General features: G+C 36.8%; 1 protein-coding gene and 1 long non-coding RNA gene across 5 annotated transcripts in view; both read left to right on the top strand.

Moving 5' to 3' along the window:
* Window positions 1-16,852, top strand: part of LOC136035268 (uncharacterized) — a 278,010-nt gene that overhangs the window by 189,005 nt on the left and 72,153 nt on the right. The gene's annotated exons all lie outside the window — the stretch shown is intronic.
* Window positions 1-16,852, top strand: part of LOC136035264 (ras and EF-hand domain-containing protein homolog) — a 100,921-nt gene that overhangs the window by 75,132 nt on the left and 8,937 nt on the right. For all 4 annotated transcript variants that reach the window (XM_065716935.1, XM_065716934.1, XM_065716936.1 and 1 more), the window contains one exon: window positions 7,022-7,146. In XM_065716935.1, the coding sequence (XP_065573007.1) occupies window positions 7,022-7,146 (125 nt within the window). The remainder of the gene's footprint in view (window positions 1-7,021; window positions 7,147-16,852) is intronic.

Raw genomic sequence — 16,852 nt, 5'->3', positions numbered from 1 at the left:
GGCTTAGTTTCTCTCCAACTTTTTGGTCACTTAAAAAGAGACCAACATGTCATTAAAATTCAATGACTTTGAGGGGCTGTTTCTCACTTTTTCAAAATAAAGAAAATTTTCTCAGGCCCGTAACCTTTAATGGGTAAGACTAAACTTAATGAAACTTATATATTAGAAATCAGCATAAAAATCCTATTTTTAAAATATACCTGTTGGTATCAAAATTCAGTTTTTGTGATTTTCGTTTACTCTTGAGCCGGGTCGCTCCTTACTTACAGCTTGTTGCCACGAACTATTTGATAATTTTTTATAGTATTTTTACTTGCTCATATATTATTTAATTTAGGGCTAAAGCAATCTTGATCAGACATTAATCATAATATACACCTATAATATAATATTTATTTCTAACCCACTTACATCAAAAAGATAAATAGTGGAGTAAAAACTTGAAGAAAAACGGAAAACAAATAACAAATAAAAAAAACAAATAACAAAAAAACGAGAGTCAACAATAGACATTAATCATACAAACGGATCAGACCGTGGTGAGGCGACAAACGCCGATACGCCGTTTCTGAGAGCTTTTTGTGTAGATCAGTCAGCTTCTCAGTAATGTTCGGAAGATGGAACTTATTGATTATCTTTCGATTCTTATACCACAGAGGAAGATAGAGAAGAAATTTACAGAAACGGAAATAAGAGGATCGAATATCGCTAATGACTTTTTTCTTAAATATAGGGTAAAGCCCAGAAAGGTAAAGAACAGAATGATCGGAAAAAGTAGAATAAAGCTTACCAAGGGCAATACGATTGTATTTCCCTCGATTGGCTACAATTTTAGAGTAACCAATCTGGATTTTCACTCTAGCATCCCAGACAGCACGCTCTCGAAGAGTTTTAAGATTTTTTGTAAGTGTAATACCCAACCACCGGATCGAATCTACATGAGGGATAGAAAAATTTTGAAAAATTAGAGGCCTAGGAGAAGAGGGAACATTGAAAGAAAGATACTCACATTTATCAACATTAAGCGAAAGACCGATTTTAGTAAAAGAAGAAGAAACTTTATGAACCATCTGCGATAGACTGAGTTTAGACCGGCTAATTAGAAGAATGTCATCAGCATAAGCAAGGTAAGAAATATCACTCAAACCAACAAAACACATAGAAGAAATATTCTCAAGAATACCAGAGATACAAAATTTGAAAATACTAGGAGATAACACTCCACCCTGCCGTACGCCCCGACGAACAAGAACATTAGAAGATGAAAGGGCACCATTAGTTTTAATTCGAAGATAAGAATTACTATACCAAAACTTTAGAAGAAAAATAACTGAAAGGTTAATACCGTGACTAAAAAGAGAGTAAAGAGCCTGACTATGTACAACAGTATCAAGAGCGTTAGAAAGATCAAGAGCACAAATATGAAGACCATACCCTTTAGCCGAAGCATCTTTAAGAAGGAAAGCAAGAGCACGGTGAGCGTGCTGGCACCCGATGCCAGACCGAAAACCAAACTGATTCTCCCCGAAATTAGCATTCATACTTATGAAAGGAAGTAGGATGTGTTCAAGGATTTTACTAAAATTACAAGCAACCGTGATAGGCCTGTAAGAAGAACAATCCAAAGGAGTCTTACCTCGTTTAAGTACAGAAGTGACAGTTCCACACAAAAAGCTGTCAGGAACGAGGGAACAACAAAGGCACATTTGGAAAAACAACTGTAAATGGAAAAACAAAGACGGGCAATTTATTTTTAGATGACAAGCACTGATACCGTCAATATCAAGAGAACTTGATTTCAATTTCTTAACAGATGCAATTACAGCGTCAACTGAAACGGGAATAACTTGTGCCTGAGTCAGGGAAGGCGGGAGAACCGAATCAAGCAGTTTCGAATAAAGCGCGTGCACTGCATAATTCAATTTGGAAAATATAACTGAATAGTGGTCAGACCATGCAGAAGGCGTAATGGGGCAATTAGGATTTGCCGAGTTATTTAAATTAGCTGAATTAATCACTTTGTCCCATTCTTTCTTATTGGTAGGATATTCTAACCCTTTGTAACGGCTCGATCGCAGACATTTCTTAAACTCACGCTTAGTTTTTTGTTTTATTTCAAACACATTCCCAGCTAATGGTCGACCGTTAGCAACCCATATACGCAGCCACAATTTGGCTTTATTTTTCACACTTTTCAGCTCAGGGTCACACGACCAGATTGGTTTCCTTGTACTTTTCCTCACTCGCTCTTGAGGGACAGCAACCTCCTCAGCGCGTTTTAAACACCACACGATTTGGTTGTAATAATGATTCAGATCGTAATTACTTTTAGTAGGACTAACACTCAGCTGGAGTAGATGAAAAGGTACACGTAAAGAACCAAGGAGAATGGCCAGGGTTGAAATATATAATGGCATATTAACATTTTTCCAATTACTCCGCACAAACCATTTAAAGGCAGGAGCACAAGCTTGGTCAGTACTATCTTTTCTAATCGAAAAGCATAGCGATAAAGGAAGGTGATCAATATCTTGCTCATCTTCGTGGACATGCACTGTTGAAGATGTAATGAACGGGGAACAAATCACGTGATCAATATCCGATAAGCTGCCGGAATTATGCACATACGAGAAGGGTAGATCATTCGCAATTATTCTGTAATCAGGGAGACAATCAAGAAGGTTCACAGTACGAGCAGAATCACGTTTTACATCAGTGTTCATATCTCCAATAATAATAAATTCGTACCCATTTTTGCTTATACTTTGAAGGAGAGTTTTCAAACTAGAGCATGCTTTGGAGAATTTATTAAGCGATGTCATATTCTTCCCATCGTGAGGCAGGTAAGTGTTTATCAATACGGTTTTACCAAGTCTTATAGCCAGTAAATGTTCATCAGAGAAATAGCATGACGGGGACAGAAAGCTGAGCTTTTGTTTTATAATACATGCTAAACCCCCTGAAGGCCTTCCAAAAGTAGATTTAGCATTTGTTGTGAAAACAAAGTGGGCGGTACTGCGGCGCAGGAAATTAACACTCGTTGCGGTCAAAAGATGTTCCTGAAAGCATACAATGTCAAACTTACTGTACAGTTCATCAATGGTCAGGTCCTTGTTTTTTGTCCCATTAATATTGAAGGACACGAGTGATACTGATTCAGACATTAGTTTGTTTTCGGTAACTTGCGACTGACAATTGCTTTCAATTTAGGGCAAGTGAGGCTAAACGAAACATGATCACCTCCACAGTTTGCGCACTTAGGTGACAAATTGCAAGGCGAGTCTCTATCTGAAACATGAGGACCGGCACATCGCGCACATTTTGGTGTAACACTGGGACAAGACGACTGGAGATGGTCAGGGGATCGGCAATTGTTACAGCACCGGGGAATCGCTTTGAATTTCGTATTGATTTCGTATCCAACTTTGAGACCATATCTAAATGCTTCGACTCTTGATGTTGCATCAGAGAATTCAAGTTTTACGGCAAGCGATTTCCCTAGCCTAGAGGCACCAGAAACACCAGGGCACGATATCAGGTGGGACAGTTCAAAATCAGGCGGGATTCCCTTCAGGAGTCCGTAAAACTTCTTGGTTAGAACTTTCGCAGAAGGGCCAGTAAACGCACTAGTCACCGATAAGCGGAAATCTTCAGCAACTGACTTATCTATATTGATAAACAGTTTGTCACGAACAGGGCGAATGCTAGTGATTGATTCGTGTCCATCAATCTGATCTATCAGATCTTTTCGTTTAATTGGGTCCGAAAGGGTAGATGGAAGGTTCGACACAACAATAGTAGTATGCGAGTCGGGAATTGCAGGTTTCGGCAGTTGCGGGTAATTCAGTTCATAAGCATCCAGCTTGGTGGCAACAACCTTGAGTAGTTGTTCCACGCGATTCACCTTTGTTGACAGCCTAGAATACGCAACTGCGGGCAAAACCGGGACCTCGGTTGGAGACTTGATCGCATAAATCGGAGTTGATACCTCCTCAGAGTCCAGTTTCTTAATAAAATCAAGAATATCTTTCACATTGTTCGTTTCTATCATTTTGATCAAGAGTATTTTTCCATTAGTTCTCTTGTAACAGTTAGTTTGTTTAAATAATTGTATGCCAACGTCAGTTATAAAAGGAGCTCTGTTATGTTCCCTAAATAAAAAAAAATGAGGTCACGAATCAATTAAGTCAAATTATTTTCCTAAGTCGTTTTTTTCTTAATGCCTTGTAATCATTTATCAGATGAACAAAAATTTAAGTTATTGCGCTCCAAACAGACATACCCCGTTTTTCTCAAAAGCTGAGATAAATAATGAACTCTTTAAATAAATTTATGATACGATTTTAGTTACATAAATTTGTTTTATCGATTTCATTTTTGAGTAAGTTTTTTTTTTTATTTGGTTTATATTATGTTTCACTGATGATAGGTTTTGAATATATAACCAAGATATCCGTATAGATTGTACAACCTTGTTACTCATTGTCTTCACAAGTTCCTCATTATCTTCTTCTTTTTTGCCTCATTGAGGTTCCCTTGATACAATCATTTATCCTCAAAGTTTCAATCCCATTGGAGAATAGGACTGTTTGGCCTATTTTTGGGTGCCATGAACCGATAAAATCCAGATTTTCAGGAAACTTTCTCTTCTCATATTTCTTTTGCTCAGTATAAATGCCCAGCAAGCTGGAAGCCGATCGGAGACAAATACATTTGGGAGCATTCACGAATCAGCATACGAACACCTTTTTTTTTTTAATATTTTTTGTCCTCATTGAGGCATTTTGTTTTTGCCTTCATATCCTGTAATCTTAAGCCAATCAAAATATAAGAAAATTTCTAGCCCAGTTTCAGATTTTACATACAACCAAATTACAAAATGTTTCATTTTCGTTCATATTTACCTGACTTTGTTGTAAACATATCAGAGATGAACTCCCTTTCCATTTTTGGGCATGCGGAATTCTTCTAATTTTTAGAAAATTGTTCTAATTTTCTTTTTGCGCTGGGATCCACCCCACATGGGAGCTTATGAGTGTTTTTCAAACAGACTGGAAAAACGAAACATACGATCACATTTTCGAGTGTCAAGAATTGTTTTGGGTTGGAATGTTCAAAACCTATGAATTCCAGTAACTTTTATTGGAACGAAGGAATGTAAACCCTGGTCGACCAGAAAAGAAGTTTTCGGCAGGTTTTCGGTGTATCAAGATTAAGTTTCTCTTTTGTGCAAAGGGGTCCCTTTGATCACGCACCTCAAGGATATAAGTTTCAAACTCTTCAGAAAAAAAATGCTAGCCCTTTTTCGGCTTAACCAATATTTCGGTGAAAAAAATATTTTTCTCTTTTCATTCCTTCGCCAAAACTTAAAATGTGAAGTTTTATTATCCTCTCTCACCACTAACACCCCTTGAGAGTTTCACATCGATGTCAAAAGCCATTCTCGAGATATTACAGATTCGTTATTTTGATAAAAGGAGTATGTATATTATGTCTCGATTTACCTTAATATTTTCCAGTCGAAGGAAAAAAAATCTGACAGAGAAACACAAAAACTTTCGATAAGCTGGGAGAGGAAACTTGTCTCGGGAGTGGCACAACCTTGCCATAAACAAAAAAAAATTAACTCCCCTTATCCCACCTGAACAGTGGGTGAAATTTTCAACTGAATCCCAGAAGCTGTAACCTAGATACTGAAAATATGGTAATTTGATAACCTGGGAAAAATTGCGTCTTTTGATTTACCTCTCCCCATCTTTCACTTAAAAATATTTGGTTCAACTGGCCCTTAAATCACCCCGGAAAATTTCAAGTCGGTCCCCGATGCCATCCCTGAGACATTGTAAATGTGGTATTTAGATAACCTGAGCTGTATCATTATACAATGTATACACACTGTGTAATTCGATTTATATTGCGACTTGACCAAGAATATATTCTAGTCCTGCAGGAGCTTAATGCAAAATGACTTTAATGGATTTATGACAAAGTTTCTTAGTCCCCCCCACTTCTTCCCCTCTTTCCATTCAAAATTAGAGATTCTCTTCCCCCTCCCAATATTTCTTGGAAGTTTCAGTTCCCAAGCTATTGGAGTTAATATTCTGTAAAACTTCGTGTTCACATAACGTCCTTTATTTGCTCTGGTGCATGTTTTGTCTTAAGAGCATACCCCTTGAAATTTCAAGGAAATCTTGGCCAAGCAAATCGTCCCTAAAAGTTCCAAACTGATGGGTCAAAGACCATTGTCGACCATGAAGGCATGTTTTATAGACCTATCGACTATTTCTAAATTAAGATTGTAAAAAAAATCTTGATCCAATATCATGGGGCTTCGAGGACCCTGGGAGAAAATTTTGAGATAGCCATTCTGTTCAGCTTAGTCAAAAATCTAGTAACTATGTCTTTGGGGATGTCGTTATGTGGAAGCATATTTCCATGGAGGAATTTATCATGAAGGAAAAGAATTTCCACGGAGGAGGTGCAGGATTCTCTAGCATTATTTAAAAAAAAACAATGAGAAAATAAATACATTTTTTTCAATTGGAAGTAATTAGCAGCATTGAAACTTAAACGAACATAAAATATTACGTATATAAGGGAGTTCGTCACCTCCACAATACCTTGCTCTTTACGCTAAAGTATTTTTAAGTAATTTCAACTATTTATTATACAGCCTTTGTGATTGGGGGGTCATTCTTAAAAATTTGGGGCAAAATTCAAGCTTTAGGGTAAAGAGCGAGGTATTGGCGAAATTTAAATTTGTGGTTTGTGGTTTAATTAGTTGGTGGGGGCGCGAAGCGCCGCCACCAACTAGGTGTTGGGGTGGCGCGTTAGTCAAAAACATATATATATGAATTAATGAAGGAAATCGTAAGAAACATTGGATTTTGGGGAGAAAACTAAACCTTCCCCCTTCTCCATACATCTTTGTAGCGACATAAAATTTATAAGAGTTTTGTACCATCTAAAAATATCTAGGCTATGACGGTAAATTAAGCTATTGAAATATCCTATTTCGCAGGTCAAGAGAGATTTCGGTCAATGACTCAAACCTACTTTAGAAGATCGGATGGCGTAATTCTCATTTTTGATGTTAGCAACGAAAGATCGTTATTGGACATTCGAGAATGGTTTTCACTAGTTGAGGTAACACAAAAAGTCTAATTACAAATTTAATGAACTGTCCTTCCTTATTATATTTTCTATATGGAATTTCAGGACTTGTCCTGGCTTATTGGCATCTTCACATTAGAAGATACGCTAATTGTATGCATCATTGAGCAGCGATTAGGTCCGCTGTACCTAATGGCACCCAAAATTACTTATGGCACCCATGAGGATACCGGGCTGTCCTCCTTCCCATTCAAGTAATCCCTTAGAAGATCCCATAATCAAAGAATGAGCTGAGTTGTGTAGTATGGGCCGTTAAGCGGTGTGTAGCTCAATCCCATCTTCATGTAAAATATTGTTGGCGACTATACTATAATGAAATATGCTAGTGGATTACATGCGTCTGCTAGTGGAAACCACAGGGGTGAAAAAAGGAAATTCACCCTTCCTCCTTGAGTGCTTCCTAGCAAGACCACGCCTACACAAAACTGCTAAATCTTGCAGCTGTCAGGGTTAGATAATTTTTATGATTTTATGAAATTTATTGTTTTTTGGGGGGAATTAGAATTATTTATTTTTTGGACTTAATTCTTAGGAATTTTTTGAGACACCGAGAATGTTATGGCGTGTTTTCAAGAATTTCAAAAATGAGGCGTAATCCGGTATTGCGTAATTATTCATGTTGTCAGTGAAGCAATACAATACGTCATGTGACAACTTTTTTTTTCCTACAAAAAAACGTGTTTTTTAACACATCTTCCACCCCCTCAAGATTGTCAAGGGTTTCACACTGGAAAAATCTTTCTAGAAACCTATAAATTGTAATATGTAATATATTAGGCTATTATGAAGTGGAATATTTGGCATTCGAGAACGAATATATTGTAAGAAAGGTTGAATTCAGCCGTATGGAATCCGGAGATAGTTAGGTTGGGTTCAAATGGGTTCGAAGACGCTCTTTGTCTCCTTCTTCTGAGGTGATTGCAGTTTTTGGTTGAACTCCTCCGTCTCTAACCATAGATGGGAAGCCCGAGCTGTGCACCTCGAAGTGGTAGTCCGTTGGACCTTTAGACGAGTCACACGCCTGAAGCATTAGAATGTTAACGAACAAAGGGTGCCGTGAGTCTGGAATTAAATAAATTTTACGATTAAATAAATTTTCCACGTATCATCTGAAAGGAAATATGAATGGTCTCAAAAGTTTATCATATACTACGGGACAGTAGTCAAACCCCTTTTCTGTAGTAATTTTTGTGCGTTTAAAGTTTAACTTAAATATTGAAATTAATTTTTACTCGCTTTAAGATTTATCTATTAAACTATATCAGTATTTGTTATCCTTACGTCTCCTATTATCATTTATTTTAGTTTCTGTTCGTTGTTAGTTTCATTTGATCTTTAATAGTAGTATCTGGTAGTTTCCAGTTTGAATTATTATAGGGCCATGTTTCTGCTGGTCTTAAGTTTAATATGGCTCTTTACTTTCCTTTGCAAAATTTCTTTTTTGGAAAGTTTTTTTTTTCAAAGAATCAAACAGTTCGTGGTAACGAACTGTAGCTCACCCGGGCTCAATAGAAACCCCCTATCTCTCCCTCTCAATCTCCCCTCCTTTCTCTCTCCCTCTCAACCTCTCCCTCTGGAGAAATCTGGAGGGAAAACACGGGAAGCGTTGGTTGATTTCCCCCAAATCATGCACAACGCTCCAAGCCTAGGTAGAAAATCAAGAGATTCGGTACCTGTGCTAAGCCTACCGTTTTCCTACATCAAAAAGATTAAAAGGAAACGACAGTCATGCAAATTCAGTTTTAGGCCAAGAACACATTGGGTCAAGTTTAGAACAAACACATTTTTTTTATTTAAACCAATTTGTAATTAGTCTATCTTTCGGATTACTTTAAATTTAAACTGAAACTCCTTTTCATAGTACCAAGGACCTAGAATGCAAATTCAGACTGTTTGAACTGGTCATTGGAAACGTAGAAATGATCAAGTAGAAACTTAATCTGGTCGATAATATAATTGGTTATTTCATTAATTGTCAATTAATGTAATTGGTCATTTTAATTGGTCAAGTGGAAACTTCCACAGCCATATATATCTTAAAAAACTAGTTAAAGCTGGGAATCCAATTTTTAATGAAAAGAGACCTCCATGTGCGGTTATCTTTTTTTTTTTTTTTTTTTTTTGTTAGTAGCAAACTTAACTGGTCAAGTGGAACCATTGGAAACGTAGAAATGATTAAGTGGAAACTTACACAACCTAATATAGGCTGTATCCATGGGAGTGGGGGCTACATGTTTTGACCCCCCCCCCCCCTCCTGAATATTTTTCTCGTAAAAATATAGCAAAAGTGTATATAAACGAAGTTTTGATGCGTCTTTTGAAGTTTTTTGTAACCCCATTTATTAGGCTTCAAACTTTTGGTTCTCTTTTTTAAGGTTTTTGAATTTTTGTAATCCTTGTCAAAATAAGCAATCATCATTTCTAATAATTGCAAATATTTGGTTTTTCCTTCCTACCGACATTATATAACTGGTTGCGTTTAAACCTGTAAGCTTAGTGAAGTTCGGGGAAGTGAAGTTCGATTATAGCTAATGAAATCAAAGAAAATATGATGAAAATATAATAGTTTAGAAACAAATTTGGGCTGTATATTGTTAGGGGGGGGGGGTTAAAGAATAGTATATATTATACTAACCTAACCAAACCAAAATACCAACTAAATACTTAAATAAGATATAGCTACAATTTATTTTCTAACCAACCCAAAGCTAATTGTGTGGTGTAAAGAAGTTGCTTGACCAGTTTTATTGTGTCATGTTCGCATCAGCCGCAATAAAAATTCTATAGTGTTTATTATATAACCTATTTATATACCGTTAAATTTCCTAGATAAATGAAAGAAACTTTCGCTTTCAATCAGACATACCCGCCAGACTTCCTCATCAACGCCCCGCTCTTTACGCTAAAGCTTTTTACTGTTTTAAAAAGAAGAGCTGAGAGAAAGAGTCAAACTTTAGCGTAAAGAGCGGGGCGTTGATGAGGAAGTAGCCCCTTTCATATACGAAGTAATTTCTGTTCGTTTTAAGTTTTAATGTCGCTCCTTACTTTCAGTTGAAAAAACTTGTTTTTTTTTTATTTAATCTTACACAGGAAACGAATCTTTCAATATTGCTTGACCCAGATCTGCATTATGTTCTTTCATGTAAATCTTCAATTTTTCTTAACCGCCATTTTCCTAAGACTATTTTCCAAAGACTTTTGGATGTGCTATATCTTTTGCCTCTGACCCAGCTATTTATCAAGTTTGTTTTACAGATAACATTCAAACTCATGTCCCTAGGATCCCTAAGATAGTTCTAGGATAGTTCTTAGGGGATGATTCCTAGTACAGGATAGTTCTAGATAGTTCTAGGATAAGATTCCTACCGCTTGGCTCCATTTTATATTCAGTGGCGGACTGGGAGCGAAATGCTAAGGGGCATTTTGGTTAAGCGGCCCTAATTATGGTCCTCATTATAGAAGGAATATATTCACCCGTTCTCTATTTTAAACCATATTTTTTAATAAAATTTCTTTAATTTCAAGAGTTTCGCGAAAATTTTGCTTTAAACCCCGGTCCCTAGAAATCAAAGAGACATTATCAAACCAAATAAAATGGTCTGAAGAAATAAGAATATGTTCCGAAAGAATGAAATCTTCCAGCTTAGAGTTTTGCTTTAGAGTCAATGAAATACAGTCTTTATGCTGTAGTGATCTCATTTCCAAATCCTGGTTAGTACGTCCCGCATATGAGCTTCCACAAATACATGGGATCTGATAGATCCCACTTTGTTGCCCCAATGAAGTTAGATCCTTCCCAGAATTTAGAAAACTACCCAAAGTATTACTGCTCTTTAAAGCTACCTTTAAACCATTACTCTGTAAAATTCTTTAAATCTTTTGCTTAGCCTGGGTACATATGGTAAGGAACAAAAATATTCTTCTCCAGAGTTGTGTCCAAGACTTCCTTAGAAGTCTCTAGAACCTTTTTCCTTCTCTTTGAAAAAGTCTTGTTAATTAAGCACTAAGGATACATGTTACTTATTAGTATTTTTTTTAAAAAAGACAACTCCTCAAAAATTTTGGAGAGCAAATACTAAATATTCGGTCAGTACACTGTAAAAACTTGATTGTCATTTATCTAGTTTCAAGAGTCACCCAGGATCTTAAGACGGAACCAGTGGTAAGTTACCGGTAGTAAATAAAAGCCAAGTGAAAGTTAGGTTTCTATACATGAGGTGGTATCGACTGGAACGGATTGACCTCATGAATTTAATTTCTAAGCTAGTGCTGAATTCGGTGGTAAAGATTAGGAAACGGACAGGTTTACTAGAACAGATGGTTCTTAATCAGATAGCTCTGTGTCTGAAGTACCACTTCCAGTTTGGCTCAGAAACGGTATAGACTCGTCTGCTATTTTTGGTCCGGAAGCCATCACAGCATTTGACAATGTTTGCTCAGCCTCTGTTGATGCTGGATCAATATCGTGTATTTTTTCGATGTGGTCTTACAAAATCAAATATAAACACAAGAATACCCAGGCGCACGAACAGCAATGGTAGGGTGAAGTTTTCAATCCTTCTGAAAAATTTCGCAGGCACGGAAGCCAGGACACCGGAACTTAGTTCAAAAACACTATTCGATCATCCATCAACAAGAATTAGGCTTTATCAAGGTTCTGTGATCGGATAGGATTTTTCACAATCCAATCACTTTGAAAAAAATGCGATCTGATCCTTAACCTTTTGTTTTCTGAAAGCCAAATCTGAAAAACTGCTGGGGATAAAGAAAACTTTACTTTTAGGCGTCGTTTGGCCAGGCTTAATCTCCCTAGACTAGAAAGAAACGTCATAAAAACTCGACAGTTAAACCGAGGCAACAATAACTCATAAGGTCAACTCAAATGGTCCTCTAAGTGTTGGGGCTCTGTCGGAGCTGCGGTAGCCTAAGCACCTAATTGTATCAATAATCGTGCCAATAGAAATGGTATAGCGGACGCAGCCTCAATCAGTTTTGGGTCAATTACTCCAAAAACTTTTCAACTATAAGTACCAAGTACTCAACCAAAATGGTGACTAAGTGTCAATACTAAGAACTCGTAGTATATTGTACCAAAGTACGTAATACTTAAATAAGTACTTAAGTACGAGAGTACATGGCTTCAAGGTTTTTTTTTGCATGGTAAAGAATATGATTAGGTCGTCAGGAGAGAAACTGACATTAGTTGTTCCATTATTTCAAGTGGAGAGGTGAAAAGGAACTCAATTCTAGTACCACCAGGGCCGTATTCAGGAGAGGAGAAGTAGCAGGTTTGAACCCCCCTCCAAAATGCTTCTCTGACTTGTAAATTCGTCTAAAAAAACACCTGATCTTGCTCGAGGTTGTTAGAATAAGTTCGTGGAAGGGTATTTCTTGGTAACCTCTCCCCTTCAAACAACATTTTTTCGGCAAAACCACCCCCCAACGAGAATCCTGGATACCGTCCTTAGTACCAATCACAACAACTCAACTTCAACCTTATTAGAACTTGTATAGCAAACAAAATTACAAACAATTAGCTCCTCTTTCATTAAACTGTTTAAAAATTTTACCAGTATAGACTGTCATAGCGGCTTCATGGGGTGAACATGACAGATAATGGAACTAGCACAGCATATCCAATTGTTATGTCAAAAACGCTTTTCTAGATTTTTCAGAATTTTTTTTCTTATGTCGCTCGTCTAAACGCTCGTCTAACACTCACATTGATGTGATTAGAGGAATATGGAAAAGGAAGCTTGGTTCTATTGTCTGGCATGCATCACCAATCTGAATACTTAATTGATGGTGTCACGAGCCAAAAAAGATATGGAAATCAAAATAAATAAAATATTAGCTTTATATGGCTGTTTTATTATATTCGGATATAGTGAGGTAACATTGCTTATCACACCAATGTGAACAATGCGTTATATTTGCTTAATAAACAAATTTCAGTCTTCATTGAAATATTCAGTGGTCCTGATTTGGGAATCTGGTGCCAATATCTGTCAATGAAGACTGAAACTTAACCATGAAAACTTCTTCTCAACAGTTGCCATAGCACTATCATCACTAGCACAGTTAAATATCCCACTACTTCGAAAAAGGATGTCCAAAAAAAGTTATTATTTTAATGAGGAGTCATGGCATCTGTGTTTGCTTTTAGTAGCAAAGGTTTCTCTAACTCAGCATCTTCTGAGCGTTTTAATTTTGCAGTCAATATATCTCCTCAAGCAGAAAATAGGCGTTTAACTGGTGCAGATAATGGGAGAGGGGTACTAAATTTTCTTAAACAGTTTTCCAAATTTCAGATAGTCTTTGAGAGAATCGAGGATCTTCCTCTTGTCTTGAAGAAATTTGAAGAATTCAGCTTTGAGACTAGTGTCTATATTTACTTTTTAATCACTGACAGTATCATCATCTTTCATAAACGAGAATAAATCACTAGTCTCATTTGTGCCACACTTCTCAGTACCTCATCCAAATCATCACGAAAGACAGCACTTTTTTTCATTTCTAAGTTTACTATGTCTATTGTTCGGTTTTTTGCCCTTTCAAGGATGAAGTCATCCGTCGTAATTTGAAACTTGGGTGAGAGCACGTAGCTATGACTAGTTCACTGAAGACCATTGAGAAACATGGAAGAAATTTTTAACAAACCACCTAAAATGGCCTCTACTAACGGCAAAGCGTGCTTGAGAATATGGATATTCTGAAGTAATTTTAGTTTAGTCTCCAAAACATAAAGTTTTGGCAAAAAAGCACCAAGATAGCCATTTTTTCGCCTTCCAAAGAATCTAAGGTTTGGCACAATGGTTAAGGAATGAGCACATACTCCTTAAGCAGATCCCTCTCCACCGGCTTCAATTTTGGAAGCTTGAGTTCATAACAGGCATTGAACAACTTTTTAGCATCAGAAATGTCTAGAACACGCTTTACTGCATCATGTAGAGAGTTCCAGCATATTGTAATTCGAACCACTGGGTGCCTTCCAGTAATTTCCAAAACTTTTTGGCAGCTTTTGTGCTATGATTTGTCGCTTTTCATATACTTTGGCATTTGGACATGGTAGATTGATCAAGTCTTTGAAACGAAATTTAAAAAGAATGCTCACTCACTATTTTTTTTTGTACAACCAGGTTCAATGCATGACTGCAGCATCTCACTTGCTCTGGGAGATAAAAACTTTCACTGTCCATATCGTCTATGCTATTGTCAAAAAGTTGACGAACAGATTCTATGGCAATGGTGTCTTCACCACAGTCAAACCCATCATCAAGATCTTCCGAAACACTAAAAACTGGCAGTTCAGTCTCTTTTTCTGTCACTGATGGAGCACGATATGCCCTGAAAGCCTTAACAAAATTGCTGCCATTAATTGTAACTGTTTTGACTTTTTTTTTGTCTGGCCTAGGCAAGAGTTTTCACTGATTGAGTTTAGACGAGAAGCACAAGCAGAAAAATAATGGGTTCTAATGAAACGTCTGGGCACAATTGCAGCCGACTTCCTTACATAATCAGAGTCAAGCCAATGGGACGTAACACCTATATAGCTTTTGTGATTTGTGCTCCAAATGTCAGCATTGGTGCAAAGATAGTAGTTTCACGAAATAGTTCCGTCTAGGATCTTTTCATTGTTATATGCTTCAATTCAACATAGGAATATGGCCCTTTTCGTGTGATTACGGTTGCATATAGGGCCGATCCTTGAACCACTTTTCTGAATGTAGGTTTCTCAACTGTGCGAAAAGGGCCAGTAGACTCAACTAAATAGTTGACTATGAGATCATTAATTTGGCATTTACTCAGTTTCACCAGTCTCTTTTCCAAAAAAATTTGCACTTGGGGTTCTTGCCCTTTCATAATTTGGCAGCTTTTCAGAGCTTCTTGTACTTGGAAGAGAACACGAATCTTGCATTGCCCCCTCTTTAGCGCATCTACTATATTTAGCCCATTGTGATTACCATATTCATTCTTGACATGCTGACATGGCCAATAAATTATTCTGATAAGTCATGCGTAAGAGGATATAGAACTGCTAAGGCCTATTTTCTTATTAGTCTTATTACACCATACTTGTCTTACTGCAAGAGTTTGAAATGGCTTACCAAATTCCAACTATAAGGATGACAACTCAAATTTCCAATTTCAAAAAATTGTATGAGGTCTTTTGTATTTGGACTAGATTTTCACACATTCAGCAGGCCACTGGCTTCTTCAGGAAATATCAGCATTGATTTACATTCAAATTCTCCGCCTCAAAAATAGCCGCTTTGCAATTCTCCATAAAAATCCTGTTCCTCATTTATAATAGGCCCAACATTTTGAAATTTGTTCTACTTTCTAGATGACTTTAGAGAAGTTCAAGACAAAAATGAACTTGATACTTAAGTACCGATAAATACACGAAAAATGTATTTAGGTATGTACTTAAAGTAATCTTCAAAAATGTATTTAAGCACCAATTCAACACTGGCCTCAATAGACTGACATGCTTTTTGATATCAAGGGCTGCCCCTAAATAATCAACAGTGACAGTTATGCGAAAAAAAAATTAAAAATAAAGACCGACTTAGAAATTAAAACTTTGAATCCTAGCCCACAAGCTGAAAAAAGCGACAACAAGTTTTAATGACCTTTGTTCTCCGTTTAAATGATAGCTTTCTCTGTTTTGAAAGTTTCATTCTTGGCTCCAGTCGCAGTTTTTCTTGAAATTCTCAGAAGTATGCCAAGAAATTATCTGAAATCAGGGTGCACATTCTTGGAATGATGTCACAAAAGGTGTTGGGAACTTCAAAAGTACATCGGAGTTTGGGCTGTCACAGTATCTATGTCTCAAAAGACCAGATGTGAGGGCTGTCACATGACGTAATGTATTATTTCACTGACAACATGAATAATTACGCAATACCAGATAACGCCTCATTTTTGAAATTCTTGAAAACACGCCATAACATTCTCGGTATCTCAAAAAATTCCTAAAAAATTCGAAGTCCAAAAAATAAAATAATTCTAATTCCCCCCAAAAAACAATAAATTTCATAAAACCAATGGAAAACTGCTTAGAAGCCAAAAATGTTTTTGACTCAGCTGCTATCTCAAAAGACCAGATGTGAGGGCTTTCACTGGATGTATTGTATTGTTTCACTGACAAAATGAATGATTACGCAATACCAAATAACGTATCATTCTTGAAATTCTAAGAAACATGTCGTGAAATTCTCGGAAACCAGGATGCATATCTTTGGAATGATGCCAAAAAGGTGTAAAAACTCCAATAATACATTGGAGCATGGTTTGCAACAGTATCCGTATCTCATATGACCAGATGTGAGGTCTGTGACAGTATGTATTGTATTGTTTTGTTTCACTGGCAACATGAATAATTACGCAATACTGGGTAACGCATCAAGAAATATAATAAGAAATTCTCAGTCCTTAAAAACTATAAGTCCAAGAAAAGCTATTTTGAAATACTTTCTCTCTATATTCTATCAAAAATTCAAAAAGGTACTTTCTCTTTGTTTATGGGTCATTCTACAAATTAGTATATTTGTTTTTATTACTTTTTTTAAAAAAATGTCCCAATAATGTCCCAGGAATATGGTTGGGGGGAAACTTTGGAGGGAGCTGGCTTTAGGGATCTGGAGGGGGGCTTGGGTCCCTGATAGGGGCGCTG

Source organism: Artemia franciscana, chromosome 14 (genome assembly GCF_032884065.1).
Source record: "Artemia franciscana chromosome 14, ASM3288406v1, whole genome shotgun sequence".
Taxonomy (NCBI): domain Eukaryota; kingdom Metazoa; phylum Arthropoda; class Branchiopoda; order Anostraca; family Artemiidae; genus Artemia; species Artemia franciscana.
Note: the sequence above shows the minus strand (reverse complement) of the source record. Positions and strands in the feature narration are given on the sequence as shown.